General features: G+C 39.0%; 1 protein-coding gene across 1 annotated transcript; it reads left to right on the top strand.

Moving 5' to 3' along the window:
• Positions 1-371: 371 nt before the first annotated feature.
• LOC145877096 (uncharacterized) lies at positions 372-8,515 on the top strand. The gene is made up of 2 exons (XM_082972393.1): positions 372-384; positions 7,713-8,515. The coding sequence occupies exons 1-2, from the start codon at positions 372-374 to the stop codon at positions 8,417-8,419; spliced, it is 720 nt and encodes a 239-aa protein (XP_082828519.1). The 3' UTR covers positions 8,420-8,515.
• The last annotated feature ends 16,013 nt before the right edge of the window (positions 8,516-24,528 follow it).

Genomic DNA, 24,528 nt, shown 5'->3' with positions numbered 1-24,528 from the left:
GAGGAACTTCATCGATTCCACTCCTTCATCAATACAAGCAGTGAACATCTGAAATTCACCCTCACCTTTGATGCGCATGAAACAAGTTACCAGATGGTTGGACAATACTTTTCTCGTTAATCATCTTAAATACTTAAACTGGAAATCAACCAATCCTCCATTGTTAACGCAGTGGAAAGGTCAAATGCTTTATTATCTACACATGTAAAGTGAGTGAGACGGAGAGAAATAAAATGGTTAGGTTATGGTAAAGTTTATAAAAGATCAAATAAAATATTTTTCCCAAAAATTGTTTTAAGTCCCAATGCAAAGTTACACCTCACTGTTCTATTTTTGGAGTTATTACATAAAACCAATAAGAATTCAGAAGAATGATAAAGGCAGGTGTGATGTAATATGGAAGACCGGTCTGTTCCCTGTGATGTAAACAACAACAGAAAGAACTTCAAATTAAACCAATCGTTTAAACCAACGTTTTGGAAATACATAACGCTATCTAACCAAATATCAAAGAATGTTAGCTATATGCAGTTATCTTAGCCAGCCAGCTAACATTAGCTATTTAGCCAACTAGTTATGGTCAGCGAGCTGGAGCCCAACTACAAGAGACCAGTTAGAACCCGATTAACAAAACCCAACTAAAACATAACTGCAGATCAAAAGAGCAGAGACATACAGAATGATGGCTGGGAAAATCCTCAACATCCAAAATAGATAGATTCCAGAAGTCAGTCAGCTAGTGCGCTAGCAGTAAGCCAAGGTGGAAAAAGTGACAAAACTCCCGTAGTCGACTTCACAGAGAACATGCTGAAAAGTAGTGATGGGGAAACAAAGCTTCCTGAAGCATTGACGCTTTTCAGCCTGTTGTGTCAACAAAAAAACAAAAAAAACGAGCAAGCAGGTTGATATCCCACGGCAAGAGGCACCAGAGCTACTGTGCTAACGGGTTCCCTCTAGATAACACAACCACACAGTTCATGAAAAGCATGAGGTGTGACTAACGTTTGCAAGCTTGAGCTAGATATCAACCTAGTGTGACCTTCCTGGTCCCGTCTCTCAAGTCAGTGAGTCAACACAGGAAGGAGCAATGGATGGATAGTTCATTTATTTCCAAAGCTGAAATGATGGGACACACACAGTATGGATGAATGATCAGTAGTGACGGGATATAAATAGCACTCCCATAGTAATTCTCCATAAATCTGCCCTATAATATACTAACAAAAAACTATCAAGATGTCTGTCAAAGTTATTATGATCATATAGTGGATTTAACAGTTCCTAATAATTCCTAATTTACTATAATAAAATAAATACATAGTTTCCATGTGTAATCTCATATTCACAACATCAGAATAAACTGTCATCCTTTTTAGTATCAAAATATATCAAATTAACCTGAAATATTACTCAATGTCCCCCTTTGGTGGTGAAGAAGTATAATCCACCTAAACTAACAGAACCAGGCTGATAAACTGGCTGGAGTTCATGAGTTTATAAAACATATACTTTATACATGTCATAAATTACCTGCATTGATGAGACACACAGTGTGGATGAATGATCAGTAGTGACAGGATATAAATAGCACTCCTAAAGAAGATGCAGTGTGGATGAATGATCAGGATATAAATAGCACTCCTAAAGAAGATGCAGTGTGGATGAATGATCAGGATATAAATAGCACTCCTAAAGAAGATGCAGTGTGGATGAATGATCAGGATATAAATAGCACTCCTAAAGAAGATGCAGTGAGGATGAATGATCAGGATATAAATAGCACTCCTAAAGAAGATGCATTTTCCAGTTTGCTACCAACTTGAAAGCGGGAACTTCAGCATAAAACCCACATGGAAAACTGAGATTCGGCAAATAACATATAAAGAGAGGCCAAACCAACAACAGAAGTTACTAAAACATAAATTGCTAATTTATGATTTAAAAAGTGGATGGTTTATGATCTAATGTCAACTTCATACATTTCTATCCCAGGACCACTCAATTTCTAAATTCTCCATAAATCTGTTTTGGATTACCCAGAATCCCATACCTTTATCACTGACTGTAATGTAAAGACACGAGCAGCAGTCTAAGGTCCTGCATCTCAGTGCTAGAGGCGTCACCACAGACCCTGGTTCAAAACTAGGCTGTATCATAACAGGCCGGGATAGGGAGTCCCATAGGGCAGCGCACAGTGGCCCAGCATCGTCTGGGTAAGGGTTTGGCAGGGGTAGGTCGGTCATTGTAAATAATAATTTGTTCTTAGCTGGCTTGCCTGGTTAAATAATGGTTAAATACATTTTTTAAATGTAACTTCATTACACCGTTACACTGGCATACAAACTCGGTAGCATAGAGTTGATAATACATATGACGTTGGGAAATAGTGCATTGTGGGTAGTTTAGAAGATTTCCCGAAATAAGTTCATACATTTGTAATAATGCAAAAACATAGCTGTTTGTACTTATAGGTAACCATATCGTGACTACAACTAGCTTAGTAAGTCTTTAACCACACTGTGTTGTTACACTGGTGAGTAAAAACTCATGCTTCCTACACTTTAACTTTTTGTCTGACAATAAAATAAACATTTTACTCAACTGCGTTACCCACTCCAGTCAGCAGATGGCGGTCTGGGAATTTAAGGTAATGCTGTTAGTGTGACGTAAAATCTAGTGGACGGAACGCTTCTTTCAACAGTAGCAACAGTTATTCAGCCACCTCTGTAGCTTGCTAGACAAAATAGCCGAACCAATAAAGCTCTTTGGGCGCTTTAGTGTATATTAGCAACTGTGTTTTAAAGCCACTTTTGTCGTCTAGTTAGTTATCCGATTTAATTTCATATTTACGGTGTTGTTGTTATTAGTCAGCTAGCGGGCTGGTTAAGTTAGCATTAGCTTAGCTAGCTAACATCTCCGACCATGCGCTCACAAAGCTACTCTCCTCCTGTTAAAGAAGATGAGGCCTGCTGGACGGAGAAAGAAGCTCTCGTCAAAGAGGAGGAGGAAGAGGAGGCTGTTTCAATACAAAAACAAGTAGAGGGTGAGGCTGTTACCGTGAAAGAAGAAGAGAAAGACGTTACAGTGAAAGAAGAGGAAGACGTGTTCAGAGTTAAGGAGGAGGAGGATGTTACAGTAAAAGAAGAGGAAGACACGTTCAGAGTGAAGGAGGAGGAGGATGCAGTTTTTGGAGTGAAAGAGGAGATGACTGTCACATCGAAGAAGGAAGAAGAGGAGGAAACTGTATATCTGGGCCCGGTTTCCCAAAGGCATGTTAAGGCATCCAATGGTTCTAACGATGAACGGGCCCTGATTAACACTCGTAAGTACTGTCTTAAATACAGAGGCACAAACTCTACACTTGTTAAACTGAGGTGTTAAAGGGGAAATCTGTAATTGCTACATCTATTTTTTTTTCTTTAAAATTATTTAATTATAGCCATTGGTTCTTGAAGAATATAACACATGCCTCATGAGCTTAGTTCAACTGTTGTACCCCATCAGAACCCCAAATAAGCTTTTTTTACTCCAATGTTTAGAAACAATGTAATCAACACTGTATAGCCTCAACATGGTTAAAACTATAATGTTGATATTATGGATGGTCAGTCCTTGCATCCATAGGTCTGTCTGTCTGTAGTTACATTTCTCCAACCCCATAATCATCTTATTACCAAAACAGTGGTGGAATTACAGCTTTGTTATTGTTTGGACTGCAGATTGGTTGGTTGATTGTGTGGCTTTTTTAAAGGGGCAACCTAGTTTTAAAACAGAAACAAAATGGCTGCCCAGAGACTTGGTTTGGTGAACAGCTGAGGGATGGGGGAAGGAGAAATGTAACCACTCTCAAATTCATAGGGACCTCGTCAAGAAGTTCAGACATCTTGGCGTAACAGTTATAAGGTGTTGGCTTGACAGTCACTGGACCCAGGTTTGAGTTCAGCTCAGGGCCTCCCCCTGAATTCACTACACTATGAATACAAGGACTGGCCATCCATGAGGTCATAATGATAGTTTAACCAGGTTTCTAGGCTATATAGTATATTCTAGAATTCATCCATTATGTTATAATGATAGTTTACCCTGTTTGGGATAGGGGGCAGTATTTTCACGTCCGGATAAAAAACGTACCCGATTTAATCTGGTTACTACTCCTGCCCAGAAACTAGAATATGCATATAATTAGTAGATTTGGATAGAAAACACTCTAAAGTTTCTAAAACTGTTTGAATGGTGTCTGTGAGTATAACAGAACTCATATGGCAGGCAAAAACCTGAGAAGATTCGATACAGGAAGGCCCTGTCTGATAATTTGTTGTCCTTCTGCATCTCTATCGACATTACAGCATCTGTGCTGTAACGTGACACTTTCTAAGGCTTCCATTTGCTCTCTAAAGCCACCAGAAAGTGGAATGGGGTGTCTGCTGTCTCTGGGCAAAGTACAGCAGCTCTGTTTGTGATCAGTCAGCCTGGGGACAGTGAGACTGAGATGCGCGTTCACGAGAATTCAATTTTTTTTTCTTTCAGCCTTTGAATGAATACAACGTTGCCCGGTTGTAATATTATCGCTATTTTACGAGAAAAGTAGCATAAAAATAGATTTTAAACAGCGTTTGATATGTCACAAAAACCAAAACCACAGCTAAATGCAGTACTAAACTTTGATAATCTTCATCAGATGACACTCCTAGGACATTATGTTATACAATACATGCATGTTTTGTTCAATCAAGTTCATATTTATATCAAAAACCAGCTTTTTACATTAGCATGTAAAAAGCCCATAGAGGTTAACCTCTATGGGCTAGGTGGGACGAATTCGTCCCACCTACGTAACAGCCACTGGCAGCCTGTGGCGCGATTTTCAAAACGTAAAAAATCCTATTACTTCAATTTCTCAAACATATGACTATTTTACAGCTATTTAAAGACAAGACTCTCGTTAATCTAACCACACTGTCCGATTTCAAAAAGGCTTTACAACGAAAGCAAAACATTAGATTATGTCAGCAGAGTACCAAGCCAGAAATAATCAGACACCCATTTTTCAAGCCAGCATATAATGTCACCAAAACCCAGAAGACAGCTAAATGCAGCACTCACCTTTGATGATCTTCATCAGATGACAACCCTAGGACAATATGTTATACAATACATGCATGTTTTGTTCAATCAAGTTCATATTTATATCAAAAACCAGCTTTTTACATTAGCATGTGACGTTCAGAACTAGCATACCCCCCGCAAACTTCCGGGGAATTCGCTAACATTTTACTAAATTACTCACGATAAACGTTCACAAAAAGCATAACAATTATTTTAAGAATTATAGATACAGACCTCCTCTATGCACTCGATATGTCCGATTTTAAAATAGCTTTTTGGTGAAAGCACATTTTGCAATATTCTAAGTACATAGCCCAGGCATCACGGGCTCGCTATTTAGACACCCGGCAAGTTTAGCACTCACCATAATCATATTTACTATTATAAAAGTTTGATTACCTTTTGTTGTCTTCGTCAGAATGCACACCCAGGACTGCTACTTCAATAACAAATGTTGGTTTGGTCCAAAATAATCCATCGTTATATCCGAATAGCGGCGTTTTGTTTGTGCGTTCCAGACACTATCCGAAATAGTAAAGAAGTGTCGCGCGCATGGCGCAATTCGTGACAATAAAATTCGAAATATTCCATTACCGTACTTCGAAGCATGTCAACCGCTGTTTAAAATCAATTTTTACGACATTTTTCTCGTAGAAAAGCGATAATATTCCGACAGGGAATCTCCTTTTCGGCAAACAGAGGAAAAAATCCCAAAGGCGGGGGCGGTCGGGTCACGCGCCTAAGCCCAGTGTCCCTTGATCGGCCACTTGAGAAAGGCGATAATGTGTTTCAGCCTGGGGCTGGAATGACGACATTCTGTTTTTTCCCGGGCTCTGAGCGCCTATGGACGACGTGGGAAGTGTCACGTTAGAGCAGAGATCCTTAGTAAATGATAGAGATGGAAAAGAAGTTCAAGAAATGGCCAGACAGGCCACTTCCTGTAAAGGAATCTCTCAGGTTTTGACCTGCCATTTGAGTTCTGTTATACTCACAGACACCATTCAAACAGTTTTAGAAAATGTAGGGTGTTTTCTATCCATATGTAATAAGTATATGCATATTCTAGTTACTGGGTAGGAGTGGTAACCAGATTAAATCGGGTATGTTTTTTATCCAGCCGTGTCAATACTGCCCCCTAGCCCTAACAGGTTAACTTCGGCGATGTCATTTTCAAAATAGCCTCCAACACTCTACTCAGCAAACTGGATGCAGTCTATCACAGTGCCATCCGTTTTGTCACCAATGCCCCATATACCACCCACCACTGCGACCTGTACGCTCTCGTCGGCTGGCCCTCGCTACATATTCGTCGCCAAACCCACTGGCTCCAGGTCATCTATAAGTCTTTGCTATGTAAAGCTCCGCCTTAACTCAGCTCACTGGTCACCATAGCAACACCCACCCATAGCATGCGCTCCAGGAGGTATATCTCACTGGTCATCCCCAAAGCCAACACCTACTTTGGCCGCATTTCCTTCCAGTTCTCTGCTGCCAATGACTGGAACGAATTGCAAAAATCGCTGAAGTTGGAGACATATATCTCCCTCACTAACTTTAAGCATCAGCTATCTGATCAGCTTACTGATCGCTGCAGCTGTACACAGCCCATCTGTAAATAGCCCATCCAACTGCCTACCTCATCCCCATGTTTTTATTTACTTTTTTGCTCTTTTGCACACCAGTATTTCTACTTGCACATCATCATCTGCACATCTATCTCTCCAGTGTTAATTTGCTAAATTGTAATTACTTCACTACTATGGTCTATTTATTGCCTTGCCTCCGTACTCCATTTGCACACATTGTATGTAGATTTTTCTATTGTGTTATTGACTGTACGTTTGTTTATCCAACGTGTAACTCTGTTGTTTTTTTGTCGCACTGCTTTGCTTTATCTTGGCCAGGTCGCAGTTGTAAATGAGAACTTGTTCTCAACTGGCCTACCTGGTTAAATAAATAAATAAAATCTTAACTTTATTGACAACACCCAAATGGATACTGTCATTAACGCGGTTCTTCAATAATTACACATAATTCTTAATGCTTTAGCAAGCATTATATTAAACAGGACATTCAAATATCCTTACAATTTTAATCCAAGGTAGTGTGAAATGCACTCATAAGCAACCTGGAAATGGAGGTTACTCCCCTGAGTTTCCCCCATTCACATTCAGAATACATTGTGAAAAACTAAAATCTTTGCTCACCATTTTTGCTCCAGGCAGATATAGTACATCCATAACTAGTGGTTTCCTCATTAGCAGGGAGGAGTTTCTGCAATCAAATTGCCCTCGTGCCGCAATTTTAGCAAATACAGAAAGGGGCCTATATTGGAGACCAAAAGTCGTCTGGCACACTGCTTAGAGTTTCAACAACATGAATAACTTATTTCTAGCCTACAATCATTGATGTTACTACGAATGTGAAAACAAGACAAAATATGACTATTCTTGCTCATTTTAAGGCAAATATCAAATAATTCTAACATTCATTACAGACGTCAATTGTTGTCCAACATCATGGCTCCGCTGTTGGCATCACCTTTTACAGTGGATTACCGCTGTTGTGGGCCTTTAATCATCTGTCTGACTTTGTTGTTCACACAGGAGAGATATGGGACTATCGTGGATCCTCTGGGGAGCCTCAACAACATCATGATGCTGAAGAGGCAGAGAAGAGTCTCTCCATATCAGAACACCTCAAGAAACACCTGCAGAGATCCACAGGGAAGAGAACTCACTGCTGCTCTGACTGTGGGAAGAGATTCAACTCATCAGGCATTAAAATTCATTGGAGAATCCACACAGGAGAGAAACCTTATAGCTGTGATCAATGTGGGAAGAGTTTTGGTCAATCTGGAAATCTGACTGCACACCAGAGAATCCACACAGGAGAGAAACCTTATAACTGTAATCAATGTGGGAGGAGTTTTACTCAGCCATGCAGCCTGATATCACACCAGAGAACACACACAGGAGAGAAACCTTATAGATGTGGTCAATGTGGGAAGAGTTTTACTAAGTCATGCAGCCTGGTATCACACCAGAGAATCCACACAGGAGAGAAACCTTATAACTGTGGTCAATGTGGGAGGAGTTTTACTCAGTCATGCAGCCTGGTATCACACCAGAGAACACACACAGGAGAGAAACCTTATAGCTGTGGTCAATGTGGGAAGAGTTTTACTAAATCTAGCAATCTGACTCAACACCAGAGAACACACACAGGAGAGAAACCTTATAGCTGTGATCAGTGTGACAAGAGATTCTCCGGTAAAAGACATCTGATCAAACATCAGAAAATACATGAATGAGTTGTTTCATGATATCAATGATATAATGTCACAATGTAGAATGTTTTAACATTGTAGAAGGAGTATTTTAATGATGTCACAATGTAGAATGTTTTATCATTGTAGAAGGAGTATTTTAATGATGTCACAATGTAGAATGTTTAAACATTGTAGTAGGAATATTTTAATGATGTCACAATGTAGAATGTTTTAACATTGTAGAAGGAGTATTTTAATGATGTCACAATGTAGAACCCTAAACGTTTGTCCCCTGTTCTATTGATTTCAACATGATATGGATATTAGCCTCAGGGGGAAAATCCAGGCTCTGAAATGGAAGAGTTACTATTTATGAGATTTAACAAAAAGTGACTAACACAAAAAGAGTTGTGTTACATTTACCATGTTGGTTACGCACTGGAATCAAAATGCACCACTTCAAAATGTAGCGAGCTGTTTTCTACAAATTGTCCTCTAACCAGTGATGTACACATTATTCCCAGATTCCGTGTGGTTTTTGAGCTGTTAGTTTTAACAGGACGTGCAACCTCATCTCCCTCCTCTCGGCACAATTGATTTCAACATGATATCGATGAGTTATGACAAATAAGTGTTGTGTTCCTTTGTTTAGTGACCCCTACATTTAAATGCATCACTCCAAAATGTAGCTGACTGTCTTCTGCAGGTTGTCCTCTAACCAGTGAGGTAAAATATATCTCCATTTCCATGTGTTTTTTTAGTTGTGTTAGTTTCAACATCACGTATAACCTGATTTCCCCCCTAATCGATATCAGTGATTTATTGCTACTTGTCAAAACAACAGTGTTTTTGGTTGTTGTGTCCATGATGAGGACAATTTGGTTTGTAACTGTCTCAAGGGTGGGTAGTCAAAAAGTTTTGTGTTTAGCGTTTAGCCAGTGAGTTGCCATGGATCTTTTTTTGACTGCACGTTTTTCCGTATTGGAGATGAGTTTTGTTCGGGCTCGTTCCAAGGGGACGAGAGTTCTAGAAGCTAGTGGGGAAGAAATACGTTTTTTTCTTGTTTATAATTGTTGACAGCCAGTAGACACCATGTTTATATTGGTGAAGGTGAAGCATTGTAGTTGATTATAATGTGAAATGGAAGTTGTTTTCTGTTGGTGGTAAGCATTCTCTTAAGGTGTTAGTCTTTGGTTTTTCCATTTATATTTTGAGGTTTGGATTTTTGCACGTCTAGCTCGTTAGCACGTCTAGCCTCTTACATCTAGACGTTCCGCTAGCTCCAATATCCAATGATGGGCGTGGCGCGAAATACAAAGTCCTCGAAAATCCGAAAACTTCAATTTTTCAAACATATGACTATTTTACAGCATTTTAAAGACAAGACTCTCCTTTATCTAACTACACTGTACAAATTTCTGGCGCCTTCTGAGAGCCTATGGGAGTGTTAGAAAATGTCACGTCATGCCAGAGATCCCCTGTTTTGGATAGAGATGATCAAGAAGGCCAAGAAATAGTCAGAGAGGGCGCTTCCTGGTTGGAATCTTCTCAGGTTTTGGCCTGCCAAATGAGTTCTGTTATACTCACAGACACCATTCAAACAGTTTTAGAAACTTTAGGGTGTTTTCTATCCAAATCAAACAATTATAGGCATATTCTAGTTTCTGGGCAGGAGTAGTAACCAGATTAAATCGGGTACGTTTTTTATCCGGCCGTGCAAATACTGCCCCCTATCCCCAACAGGTTAATCCATTTGCACACACTGTATATAGATTTTTCTGTTGTGTTATTGACTGTACGTTTGTTTATCCCACTTGTAACTCTGTGTTGTTTGTGTCGCACTGCTTTGCTTTATCTTGGCCAGGTCGCAGTTGTAAATGAGAACTTGTTCTCAACTGGCCTACCTGGTTAAATAAATCAATAAAATCTTAACTTTATTGACAACACCCAAATGGATACTGTCATTAACGCGGTTCTTCAATAATTACACATAATTCTTAATGCTTTAGCAAACATTATATTAAACAGGACATTCAAATATCCTTACAATTATAATCCAAAGTAGTGTGAAATGAACTCATCATCAACCTGGAAATGGAGGTTACTCCCCTGAATTTCCCCCATTCACATTCAGAATACATTGTGAAAAACTAAAATCTTTGCTCAACATTGTGCCAAAAGTCGTCCGGCACACTGCTTAGAGTTTCAACAACATGAATAACGTATTTCTTGCCTACAATCATCAATGACACTACGAATGTGAAAACAAGACAAAATATGACTATTCTTGCTCATTTTAAGGCAAATATCAAATAATTTTAACATTCATTACAGACGTCAATTGTTGTCCAACATCATGGCTCCGCTGTTGGCATCACCTTTTACAGTGGATTACCGCTGTTGTGGGCCTTTAATCTCATAATTATAATTTCACATTATAATCAACTACAATGCTTCACCTTCACCAATATAAACATGGTGTCTACTGGCTGTCAACAATTATAAACAAGAAAAAATATATATATTTTCCCCACTAGCTTCTAGTACTCTCATCTTCCTAAAACTTGGAACGAGCCCAAACAAAACTCATCTCCAATACGGAAAACCATGCAGTCATAATAAATTATAAATTGTGATCCATGGTAACGGACTGGCTAAACACAAAACACAAAACTTTTTAACTGCCCACCCTTGAGACAATCAGCAACCAAGTTGTCCTCACCACAGACATGTCGGATTTCAAGAGGAAACTCCTGCAATATCCATAGTAACTTTCCACCTCACTGCGGAGCTTCTCTCTCTTTTCAGGGTTCACTAGATAGGCATGTTGTTGGATCGGGGCCCAGTCCCCAATGTCATGCTCTAGTACATTTGGGTTGGCACATCTGAGAATGAACCCTGATATTATAAAAGCAGGGCAACAATGTCATTATAATTGTACCAAAAAATTGTCAGTTGGTTGCATAAATAATTATCACTACTAAATGTTACATGAAATGTAAATATGAAATATTTGATTGCATAGTCATATTTTCAATTACATGTTGCTAGATGGGATATCCCCGATGTCAAAACACAGTTTTAACGTGTCCAAATCAATAACCAATATGCAGAAACAGTTTGTGATAAATTGAAAACCTAAACATAACATGTGCTATATACACAAACATCTGCCACAATAATCATATTACTTGTATTTTTTAAACAAGCTCCTTATAAACTGCACCAGAAACACTGTTGTTTTGACAAGTAGCAATAAATCACTGATATCGATTAGGGGGGAAATCAGGTTGTACGTGATGTTGAAACTAACACAACTAAAAAAAACACATGGAAATGGGAGATATATTTTACCTCACTGGTTAGAGGACAACCTGCAGAAGACAGTCTGCTACATTTTGGAGTGATGCATTTTGATTCAAGTGGGTCACCAACGTGGTAAGTGTAACACAGCTCTTTTTTTGTTAGTCACTTTTTGTTAAATCTCATAAATAGTGACTCTTCCATTTCAGAGCATGGATTTTCCCCCTGAGGCTAATATCCATATCATGTTGAAATCAATAGAACAGGGGACAAACGTTTAGGGTTCTACATTGTGACATCATTAAAATACTCCTTCTACAATGTTAAAACATTCTACATTGTGACATCATTAAAATACTCCTTCTACAATGTTAAAACATTCTACATTGTGACATTATATCATTGATATCATGAAACAACTCCATGTATTTTCTGATGTTTGATCAGAGATCTTTAATCAGATTATCTCTTGTCACACTGATCACAGCTACAAGGTTTCTCTCCTGTGTGTGTTCTCTGGTGTGATATCAGGCTGCATGACTGAGTAAAACTCCTCCCACATTGACCACAGTTATAAGGTTTCTCTCCTGTGTGTATTCTCTGGTGTGCAGTCAGATTTCCAGATTGACCAAAACTCTTCCCACATTGATTACAGCTATAAGGTCTCTCTCCTGTGTGGATTCTCTGGTGAATTTTAATGCCTGATGAGTTGAATCTCTTCCCACAGTCAGAGCAGCAGTGAGTTTTCTTCCCTGTGGGTCTCTGCAGGTGTTTCTTGAGGTGTTCTGATGTGGAGAGACTCTTCTCTGCCTCATCAGCATCAAGAGGTTGTTGAGGCTCCCCAGAGGATCCAAGATAGTCCCATATCTCTCCTGTGTGAACAACAAAGTCATACAGATGGTTAAAGGCCCACAACAGCAGAAATCCACTGTAAAAGGTGATGCCAACAGCGGAGCCATGATGTTGGACAACAATTGACATCTGTAATGAATGTAATGATTACTTGACATTTGTCTTAAAATGAGCAAGAATAGTCATATTTTGTCTTGTTCTCACATTAGTAGTAACATCGATGATTGTAGGCTAGAAATAAATTATTACAGTTGTTGAAACTCTAAGCAGTGTGCCACACGAGGGCAATTTGATTGTAGAAACACCTCCCTGCTAATAAGGAAACCACTAGTTATGGATGTAGTATATCTGGTAATGAGGAAACCACTAGTTATGGATGTAGTATATCTGGTAATGAGGAACCCACTAGTTATGGATGTAGTATATCTGGTAATGAGGAAACCACTAGTTATGGATGTAGTATATCTGGTAATGAGGAAACCACTAGTTATGGATGTAGTATATCTGGTAATGAGGAAACCACTAGTTATGGATGTAGTATATCTGGTAATGAGGAACCCACTAGTTATGGATGTAGTATATCTGGTAATGAGGAAACCACTAGTTATGGATGTAGTATATCTGGTAATGAGGAAACCACTAGTTATGGATGTAGTATATCTGGTAATGAGGAAACCACTAGTTATGGATGTAGTATATCTGGTAATGAGGAAACCACTAGTTATGGATGTAGTATATCTGGTAATGAGGAAACCACTAGTTATGGATGTAGTATATCTGGTAATGAGGAAACCACTAGTTATTTTTGTAAAGTTATTTTTGAATCTGGCAATGCGGTTGCATTCACGAGATGTTAATCTATAATTCTTTGAATGACAATATTATATTTTACCAATGTTTTTGAATAGTAATATTTTAATTTGTTGTGCTGATTCACTGGTGGTATTGGACGGAAAATATTTTCTGAACATCACCGCCATTGTAAAATTCTGTTTTTGGATATAAATATAAACTTGATAGAACAAAAAATGCATGTATTGTCTAACATAATGTCCTAGGAGTGTCATCTGATGAAGATTGTCAAAGGTTAGTGCATAATTTTAGCTGGTTTTCTGCTTTTGGTGACGCCTGTCTTTGCATTGAAAATAGCTGTATGTAATGTTTTGTCAATGTACTGTCCTAACATAATCTAACTTTATGCTTTCGCCGTAAAGCCTTTTTGAAATCGGACAACGTGGTTAGATTAAGGAGATGTTTATCTTTCAAAGGGTGTAAGATAGTTGTATGTTTGAGAAATTTGAATTATGATATTTAATTGTTTTCAAATTTGGCGCCCTTGATATTTCACTGGCTGTTGATAGTGTGTACCGGGGGTGGGACGCTAGCATCCCACGTAGCCCATAGAAGTTAATGCACCACCACTAATGAGTTGTGGAGCATCTCAAAGCAAATGTTTCTTCACCTCAAACAGCAAGTGCACCTCAGCCACGCTCAAGGTCCTAAACGATATATCTTAACCGCCATCGATAAGAAACAATACTGTGCAGCCGTATTCATTGACCTGGCCAAGGCTTTCGACTCTGTCAATCACCACATCTTCATCGGCAGACTCAACAGCCTTGGTTTCTCAAATGACTACCTCGCCTGGTTCACCAACTACTTCTCTGATAGAGTTCAGTGTGTCAAATCAGAGGGCCTGTTGTCCGGACCTCTGGCAGTCTCTATGGAGGTGCCACAGGGTTCAATTCTTGGGCCGACTCTCTTCTCTGTATACATCAATGATGTCGCTCTTGCTGCTGGTGATTCTATGATCCACCTCTACGCAGACGACACCATTCTGTATACTTCTGGCCCTTCTTTGGACATTGTGTTAACAACCCTCTAGACGAGCTTCAATGCCATACAACTCTCCTTCCGTGGCCTCCAACTGCTCTTAAATACAAGTAAAACTAAATGCATGCTCTTCAACCGATCGCTGCCTGCACCTGCCCGTCCGTCCAGCATCACTACTCTGGACGGTTCTGACTAAGAATATGTGGACAACTACAAATACCTAGGTGTCTGGTTAGACTAAACTCTCCTTCCAGACTCACTATAAGCATCTCCAATCCAAAGTTAAATCTAGAATTGGCTTCCTATTTCGCAACAAAGCATCTTTCATTCATGCTGCCAAACATACCCTCATAAAACTGACCATCCTACCGATCCTCGACTTCGGCGATGTCATTTACAAAATAGCTTCCAATACCCTACTCAATAAATTGGATGCAGTCTATCACAGTGCCATCCGTTTTGTCACCAAAGCCCCATATACTACCCACCACTGCGACCTGTACGCTCTCGTTGGCTGGCCCTCGCTTCATAGTCGTCGCCAAACCCACTGGCTCCAGGTCATCTACAAGACCCTGCTAGGTAAAGTCCCCCCTTATCTCAGCTCGCTGGTCACCATAGCAGCACCCACCTGTAGCACGCGCTCCAGCAGGTATATCTCTCTGGTCACCCCCAAAGCCAATTCCTCCTTCGGCCGCCTCTTCTTCCAGTTCTCTGCTGCCAATGACTGGAACGAACTACAAAAATCTCTAAAACTGGAAACACTTATCTCCCTCACTAGCTTTAAGCACCAGCTGTCAGAGCAGCTCACAGATTACTGCACCTGTACATAGCCCATCTATAATTTAGCCCAAACAACTCCCTCTTCCCCTACTAAATTTATTTATTTTGCTCTTTTGCACCCGAGTATTTCTACTTTGCACACCCATCTACTGTCATATCTACCATTCCAGTGTTTTACTTGCTATATTGTATTTACTTCGCCACCATGGCCTATTTATTGCTTTTACCTGCCTTATCTCACCTCATTTGCTCACATTGTATATAGACTTATTTTTCTACTGTATTATTGACTGTATGTTTGTTTTACTCCACGTGTAACTCTGTGTTGTTGTATGTTGTCGAACTGCTTTGCTTTATCTTGGCCAGGTCACAATTGTAAATGAGAACTTGTTCTGAACTTGCCTACCTGGTTAAATAAAGGTGAAATAAAAAATAAAATAAAAGATCAATGTCCCTGTTTTATTAGATAGTACTCACTGTATTTACTGGTGTTAATCAGATCAATGTCCCTGTTTTATTAGATAGTACTCACTGTATTTACTGGTGTTAATCAGATCAATGTCCCTGTTTTATTAGATAGTACTCACTGTATTTACTGGTGTTAATCAGATCAATGTCCCTGTTTTATTAGATATTAGTCACTGTATTTACTGGTGTTAATCAGATCAATGTCCCTGTTTTATAAGATGGTACTCACTGTATTTACTGGTGTTAATCAGATCAATGTCCCTGTTTTATAAGATAGTACTCACTGTATTTACTGGTAATAATCAATTCTCCAGTCTTCTCTTCTTCGTCCTCCTCTAATGTGACAGTAATATCCCCCTCTTCATCCTTCATTCCAAAAACGTCTTCATCTTCTTTCACTTCATCCTCTTCTTTCACAGTAACATCCTCCTCCTCCTTCACTCTGAACACGTCTTCCTCTTCTTTCACTGAAACGTCTTTCTCTTCTTCTTTCACGGTAACAGCCTCACCTTCTACTTGTTTTTGTATTGTAACATCTTTCTCTTCTTCCTCCTCTTTCACCAGAGCTTCTTTCTCCGTCCAGCAGACCTCTTCTTTAACAGGAGGAGAGTAGCTTAGTGAACTCATGGTCGGGGATAATAGCTAGTTAGCATTAGCGACTAGACTAGTGCTAACTTAACCACCCAGCTAGCTGACTTACAACGTAAATATTACATAAAATGGAGTACTATGTTTAAATCACAGTGGCAATTAAACCACGAAATTGTCTTAAGAACTTGAATGTTCAGACTTTGTCGGCTAGCGAGCTACCGAGGTGGCTGCAGTTGTTGAAGAAGCGTTCCGTCCACTAGATTATACGTCACACTAGAAACATCGCCTGAAAGACACATATCGCCATCTGCTGTCTGGAGGGAGGAAACGCAGTTGAGGAGGGAAAACTATTTTTATTCTTCATTGAATTATAATATTATAAAGCAGTTTAGGAAAACGTTTTTTCTCTCCATTAAATATGAATATTATATCAACACGTACAAAGAGCAACAAGTGTTGTTTGATTAGTTCAGATTTTTTTTTATGAGAATTTAAAACAAACTCTACATCTACTCCACATCTGTATTTCTGATTCAGTCAAATAACTAGATATCAAAATAAGCACCTAGTTATTGATACCCTTGATAAAGATGAGCTAAAATGACTGTATGAAATAAATAAATAAACTTTACCCACTACCAGGATATTTTAGCCCAAAACCTGGTACCTCTCTGCTAGGAGGCTGAGACTTGGCCATAAGTGGATCTTCCAGCAAGACACATCAACATCCACAAAGAAATGGTTATTTGGGCACAAAAATCAACATTTTCAATGGCCATCTCAGTCTTCGGACTTGAACTCCATTGAAAACCTGTGGTTTGAATTGAACAGGGCAGTCCACAAGCGCAGACAAAAGAAATCAAGGACCTGGAGAGATTCTGTATGGAGGAATGGTCTAAGATCCCACCCAATGTGTTCTCTAATCTCATTAAACATTTCAGTGTCATTATCCTCCCAAGGGGAGGGTGCTGGAGTATTGAAAACATGGGTGGCAATAATTCAGACCCCTACCTTTTGAGAATTACATGTTAAACTCTATATTTTTCTCTGAGCAATTGTATTAGTATAAAATAATATAATTTCCCTTTATTTTTTATACAATATAGCTCAGTATTTGAATTCTTTATTTTATAGAGTCGTTTTTGCTCATCTTTATCAAGGGTGTCAACAATTTTGTCCCCCACTGTACCTCCATACTGCTGCTACATGGTGTAACAATACATCATGTAGATGTATATAATGAACAGACTAGGTCTATACTGCTCCTACATGGTGTAACAATACATCATGTAGATGTACATAATGAACAGACTAGGTCTATACTGCTCCTACATGGTGTAACAATACATCATGTAGATGTATATAATGAACAGACTAGGTCTATACTGCTCCTACGTGGTGTAACAATACATCATGTAGATGTATATAATGAACAGACTAGGTCTATACTGCTCCTACATGGTGTAACAATACATCATGTAGATGTATATAATGAACAGACTAGGTCTATACTGCTCCTACATGGTGTAACAATACATCATGTAGATGTATATAATGAACAGACTAGGTCTATACTGCTCCTACATGGTGTAACTATACATCATGTAGATGTATATAATGAACAGACTAGGTCTATACTGCTCCTACATGGTGTAACAATACATCATGTGGGGCTTTAAGGCGATGTTAGTGTGACGTATAATGTAGTGGACGGAACGCTTCATAATTTTTTTTTTTTTTTTTGCACAAATCTTTATTTAACTTGCTGTAAATAACAGTAACATGCAAAACATAAACAACAGCAGCAACAGGGGATTTGTAGATCAGTCATTCTGCAGTCGCCTGCAGTGTCGAACAAGCCCAATACCAAACCAATCAGGTGGTTGCTTGATGAAATGAAGCTTCAGACGCCATTGATGACGTGCTGCTGATAAAGTGATACAGGCATCGGTACACTGCTTTGAAGTTTACTGCTTATCGATTTGGACGCAGGCCTCGTAGCTCCGGTATCAAAAGTAACATCCCTACTGACAACAAGGCAGCAGAGTCTACCGTGCTAATGCGTTCCCACTAGATATCACAACCACACAGTATATGAAAGCATGAGGTGTGGCTGACGTTTACAAGCTGGAGCTAAATACCGAGCTAGCATACAAACTCTGTAGCACATAGTGCATTGTGGGTAGTTTAGAAGATATCCGGAAATAAGTTTAAGAAATATGTAACAACGCAAAAACATAACTGTTTGTACTTATAGGTAACCAGATTGTGACTACAACTAAGTTACTAAGTCTTTAACCACACTGTGTTGTTACACGGGTGAGTAAAAACGAACGCTTCCTACCCTTTAACTTTTTGTCAGAAAATAAAATAAACATTTTACTCAACTGCGTTACCCACTCCAGTCAGCAGATGGCGGTGTGGGAATTTAAGGTAATGCTGTTGGTGTGACGTATAATTTAGTGGACGGAACGCTTCTTTCAACAGCAGCAACAGTTATTAAGCCTCCTCGGTAGCTTGCTAGACAAAATAGCCGAACCAATAAAGCTCATTAGACGCTTTAGTGTATATTAGCCACTGTGTTTTAAACCCACTTCTGTCGTCTAGTTAGTTATCCGATTTAATTTCATATTTACGGTGTTGTTGTTATTATTCAGCTAGCGGGCTGGTTAAGTTAGCATTAGCCTAGCTAGCTAACATCTCCGACCATGCGTTCACTGAGCTACTCTCCTGCTAAAGAAGAGAATATCACAGTAAAACAAGAAGTAGAGGGTGAGGCCCTTACTGTGAAAGAAGAAAAATACGCGTTCAGAGTGAAAGAGGAGGAGGATGTTACAGTAAAAGAAGAGGAGGATGCAGTTTATGGAGTGAAAGAGGAAGAGGGGGAGATGACTGTTACATCGATAGAGGAGGAAACTGGACATCTGGGCCCGGTTTCCCAAACGCATCTTAAGGCGTCCAATGGTTCTAACGGTGAACTTAGCCATAAGATGGTTTTGAGAAACCGTTCCCTGATTAACACTAGTAAGTACTGTCTTAAATACAGAGGCACAAACTCTGCAGTTGTTGAACTGGTGTGTGGTGTTAAAGAGGAAATATGCAATAGCTACATCCATATTGTGACTTTTAAATTATTAATTTATAGCCATTGATTCTTGAAGAATATACCACATGCCTCATGAGCTTAGTTCAACTGTTGTACCACATCAGAACCCCAAATAAGTTTTTTTTTACTCCAATGTCTAGAAATGTAAACCAACACTGTATAGCCTCAACATAGTTAAAACTATAATGTTGATATCATGGATGGTCAGGCCTTGCATCCATAGGTCAGTCTATGAATTTGAGAGTAGTTACATTTCTCCAACCCCATCATCATCTTATTACCAAAACAGTGGTGGAATTACAGCTTTGTTATTGTTTGAACTGCAGATTGGTTGATTGATTGTTGTGTGGCTTTTTTAAAGTGACAACCTGGTATTTAAACAGCAACAAAATGGCTGCCCTGAGACTTGGTTTGGTAAACAGCTGAGGGATGGGGGAAGGAGAAATGTAACCACTCTCACATTCATAGGGACCTCGTCAAGAAGTTCAGACATCTTGGCGTAACAGTTATAAGGTGTTGGCTTGACAGTCACTGGACCCAGGTTTGAGTTCAGCTCAGGGCCTCCCCCTGAATTCACTACACTATAAATACAAAGACTGGCCATCCATGATGTCATAATGATAGTTTAACCAGGTTTCTAGGATGTATAGTATATTCTAGAATTCATCCATGATGTCATAATGATAGTTTAACCAGGTTTCTAGGCTATATAGTATATTCTAGAATTCATCCATGATGTTATAATGATAGTTTAACCAGGTTTCTAGGATGTATAGTATATTCTAGAATTCATCCATGATGTCAAAATGATAGTTTAACTAGGTTTCTAGGATATAGTATATTCTAGAATTGCCAGTGTAGATTTCCTGTGGGGGTCAAATTGTTAGAGCTGTTGATAAGTCATTGTATAATATTCAGCTAATTTATTTTCATGCCATTACATCAATATTGCCCAACCAGAAGAGAATAAAACCTTCCTGAACCACCACCTCCTGCTGGCCTTCATAAATTCTGACGTTGCTGGTAATAGGCTACACAAGCAGTCAGCAACCTACGTTTGGAGTGCAAATTAATCTGACCATTTCTACCGATCTGCGTGCCAGTTATGATTTTCATATGCACATTTTCATGGAACAGTTTAATTTAATTTATAATAGTATCTCAAAATCATTGTCTGTGATTAATCTACATTCTATCTAAATGAAAATTATACAAATCTAAAAGGAACTTTTCTTGTTATTGCCAACTATGTGTAAATTCCCTACATAAAGCCAACAAATAAGCCATTGCTAATAAATATCCTCTAAATCACATGGCCTGTCTATAACGAACTTAAAACACTATCAAATATTCTGGGCTCTCAGTTTCCTGCTCCAGTGAGTTTGGGACAGACGCAGCTGTAGGCTATTTGTTAAAGGGATAAAAAGTAATCAGGTCTTTTATGACATTTCCACTGGATCAGCACAATACAGTTTTTCCCTTTCGTGCCGAGTGGAAATATTTTACGAAAATACTTTGAGGAACTATTGTCATTTGCAATTGATTTTAGGAAGACTTTGTTTACTTGCTGTTTGAGGTGAAGAAAAAAATGACTGAGAAGCTCCACAAGTCATTAGTGGTGGTGCGTTAAGACAATCAGAAATACTATCAGACATCCCCAAATGGGCACATTTATAGACCTACATTTGCACACAGGCCAGGTAGACTAGTCCTACTTCTATATGGGTAACCAGGTAGACTAGTCCTACTTCTATATGGGTAACCAGGTAGACTAGTCCTACTTCTATATGGGTAACCAGGTAGACTAGTCCTACTTCTATATGTGTAACCAGGTAGACTAGTCCTACTTCTATATGGGTAACCAGGTAGACTAGTCCTACTTCTATATGTGTAATTAGGTAGACTAGTCCTACTTCTATATGTGTAACCAGGTAGACTAGTCCTACTTCTATATGGGTAACCAGGTAGACTAGTCCTACTTCTATATGTGTAACCAGGTAGACTAGTCCTACTTCTATATGGGTAACCAGGTAGACTAGTCCTACTTCTATATGGGTAATTAGGTAGACTAGTCCTACTTCTATATGGGTAACCAGGTAGACTAGTCCTACTTCTATATGTGTAACCAGGTAGACTAGTCCTACTTCTATATGTGTAACCAGGTAGACTAGTCCTACTTCTATATGGGTAACCAGGTAGACTAGTCCTACTTCTATATGGGTAACCAGGTAGACTAGTCCTACTTCTATATGGGTAACCAGGTAGACTAGTCCTACTTCTATATGGGTAACCAGGTAGACTAGTCCTACTTCTATATGTGTAACCAGGTAGACTAGTCCTACTTCTATATGTGTAACCAGGTAGACTAGTCCTACTTCTATATGGGTAACCAGGTAGACTAGTCCTACTTCTATATGTGTAATTAGGTAGACTAGTCCTACTTCTATATGGGTAACCAGATAGACTAGTCCTACTTCTATATGGGTAACCAGGTAGACTAGTCCTACTTCTATATGTGTAACCAGGTAGACTAGTCCTACTTCTATATGGGTAACCAGGTAGACTAGTCCTACTTCTATATGTGTAACCAGGTAGACTAGTCCTACTTCTATATGGGTAACCAGGTAGACTAGTCCTACTTCTATATGTGTAACCAGGTGGACTAGTCCTACTTCTATATGTGTAACCAGGTAGACTAGTCCTACTTCTATATGTGTAACCAGGTAGACTAGTCCTACTTCTATATGGGTAACCAGGTAGACTAGTCCTACTTCTATATGGGTAACCAGGTAGACTAGTCCTACTTCTATATGTGTAACCAGGTAGACTAGTCCTACTTCTATATGTGTAACCAGGTAGACTAGTCCTACTTCTATATGTGTAACCAGGTAGACTAGTCCTACTTCTATATGTGTAACCAGGTAGACTAGTCCTACTTCTAGATGGGTAACCAGGTAGACTAGTCCTACTTCTATATGGGTAACCAGGTAGACTAGTCCTACTTCTATATGTGTAACCAGGTAGACTAGTCCTACTTCTATATGGGTAACCAGGTAGACTAGTCCTACTTCTATATGTGTAACCAGGTAGACTAGTCCTACTTCTATATGCGTATTCAGGTGTGCGTCCTTACTCAACATTGACAGGAGTGTTTCAAACAAAAGCCAATTAATAAATTGACAACGAAGCTCTTGCGGGGTCAGGTCTGGGTGGTCTGCCAGGGGCCGTTTCATTTAGTATCTGTTTGGGTCAGTTGGGGAATGATTGTATTGTCCCCATAGTATGTTGTACCGAAGTTGACCAACTGAAAGGGAGTGTAACTTTATGACTATAATTACTGTTCCCTGAAGGAGGGAAACGAGGTACAACACCTGTTTGGCTCCACCCCTTCCTGGGTCTTTGAAGAGCGATATTAAATTGAATATGACCTAAGGCTCGTATTTCTGTGTTTATTATATTATAATTAAGTCTATGATTTGATATTTGATAGAGCAGTCTGACTGAGCTGTGACTGAGTGGTGGTAGGCAGCAGCAGGCTCGTAAGCATTCATTCAAACATTCATTCAAACAGCACTTTCCTGCGTTTGCCAGCAGCTCTTAGCAATGCTTGAAGCACAGCGCTGTTTATGACATCAAGCCTATCAACTCCTGAGATTAGGCTGGCAATACTAAAGTGCCTATAAGAACATCCAATAGTCAAAGGTGTATAAAATACAAATGGTATAGAGAGAAATAGTCCTATAATTCCTATAATAACTGCAACCTAAAACTTCTTACCTGGGAATATTGAAGACTCATGTTAAAAGGAACCACCAGCTTCCATATGTTCTCATGTTCTGAGCGAGGAACTTAAACGTTAGCTTTATTACATGGCACATATTGCACTTTTACTTTCTTCTCCAACACTGTGTTTTTGCATTATTTAAACCAAATGGAACATGTTTCATTATTTATTTAAACCAAATTGAACATGTTTCATTATTTATTTGAGACTAAATTGATTTTATTGATGTATTATATTAAGTTCAAATAAATGTGTTAATTCAGTATTGTTGTAATTGTCATTATTACAAATATATATTTAAAATCGGCCGATTTAATGTTTTTTTTTTGGGGTCATCCAATAATCGGTACCGGCGTTGAAAAATCATAATCGGTCGAGTTAGGGTTAGGGTTAGGGTTAGGGTTCTGTCGACCTCTACTATGTTATTGTTTGTTAAACACTTACTGTTCAAACCCTCATTGTCAGGCTGATGGAAAAGCTAGCCAAGGAGCATTTAACTGGTTGAAGTGTTTTTTAAGTATAAAGCAGTTGATTTGCGACAATAACACAAACATATTAAGCAGGAGATTCAAACGAGCCTTACAATTCTAATCCAAAAGTAATGTGAAATGCACTTATAATCAACCTGTAAATGGAGGCTATTTTTGCTGTCAGCCTCTGAGAACTCCCCTGGGTTTTCCCCCACGGTGGTGAATTAGTGAATAGACACAGAGCTTAATGTGAGTTTCCTTGAGTAGCACTCCTGATCTTGTCCTGATATGCGCTGTAATATTCAGAATACATTGTGAAAAACTAAAATCTTTGCGCACTATTTTTTGCTCCAGGCAGATATACTACATCCATAACTAGTGGTTTCCTCATTACCAGATATACTACATCCATAACTAGTGGTTTCCTCATTACCAGATATACTACATCCATAACTAGTGGTTTCCTCATTACCAGATATACTACATCCATAACTAGTGGTTTCCTCATTACCAGATATACTACATCCATAACTAGTGGTTTCCTCATTACCAGATATACTACATCCATAACTAGTGGTTTCCTCATTAGCAGATATACTACATCCATAACTAGTGGTTTCCTCATTACCAGATATACTACATCCATAACTAGTGGTTTCCTCATTACCAGATATACTACATCCGTAACTAGTGGTTTCCTCATTACCAGATATACTACATCCATAACTAGTGGTTTCCACATTAGCAGATATACTACATCCATAACTAGTGGTTTCCTCATTAGCAGATATACTACATCCATAACTAGTGGTTTCCTCATTACCAGATGTACTACATCCATAACTAGTGGTTTCCTCATTAGCAGATATACTACATCCATAACTAGTGGTTTCCTCATTAGCAGATATACTACATCCATAACTAGTGGTTTCCTCATTAGCAGATATACTACATCCATAACTAG

The sequence above is a fragment of the Salmo salar genome, unplaced genomic scaffold, assembly GCF_965601325.2.
Source record: "Salmo salar unplaced genomic scaffold, fSalSal1 ptg000686l, whole genome shotgun sequence".
NCBI lineage: Eukaryota > Metazoa > Chordata > Actinopteri > Salmoniformes > Salmonidae > Salmo > Salmo salar.
The sequence above is the reverse complement of the archived record's forward strand: the minus strand, read 5'-3'. Positions and strand labels throughout refer to the sequence as shown.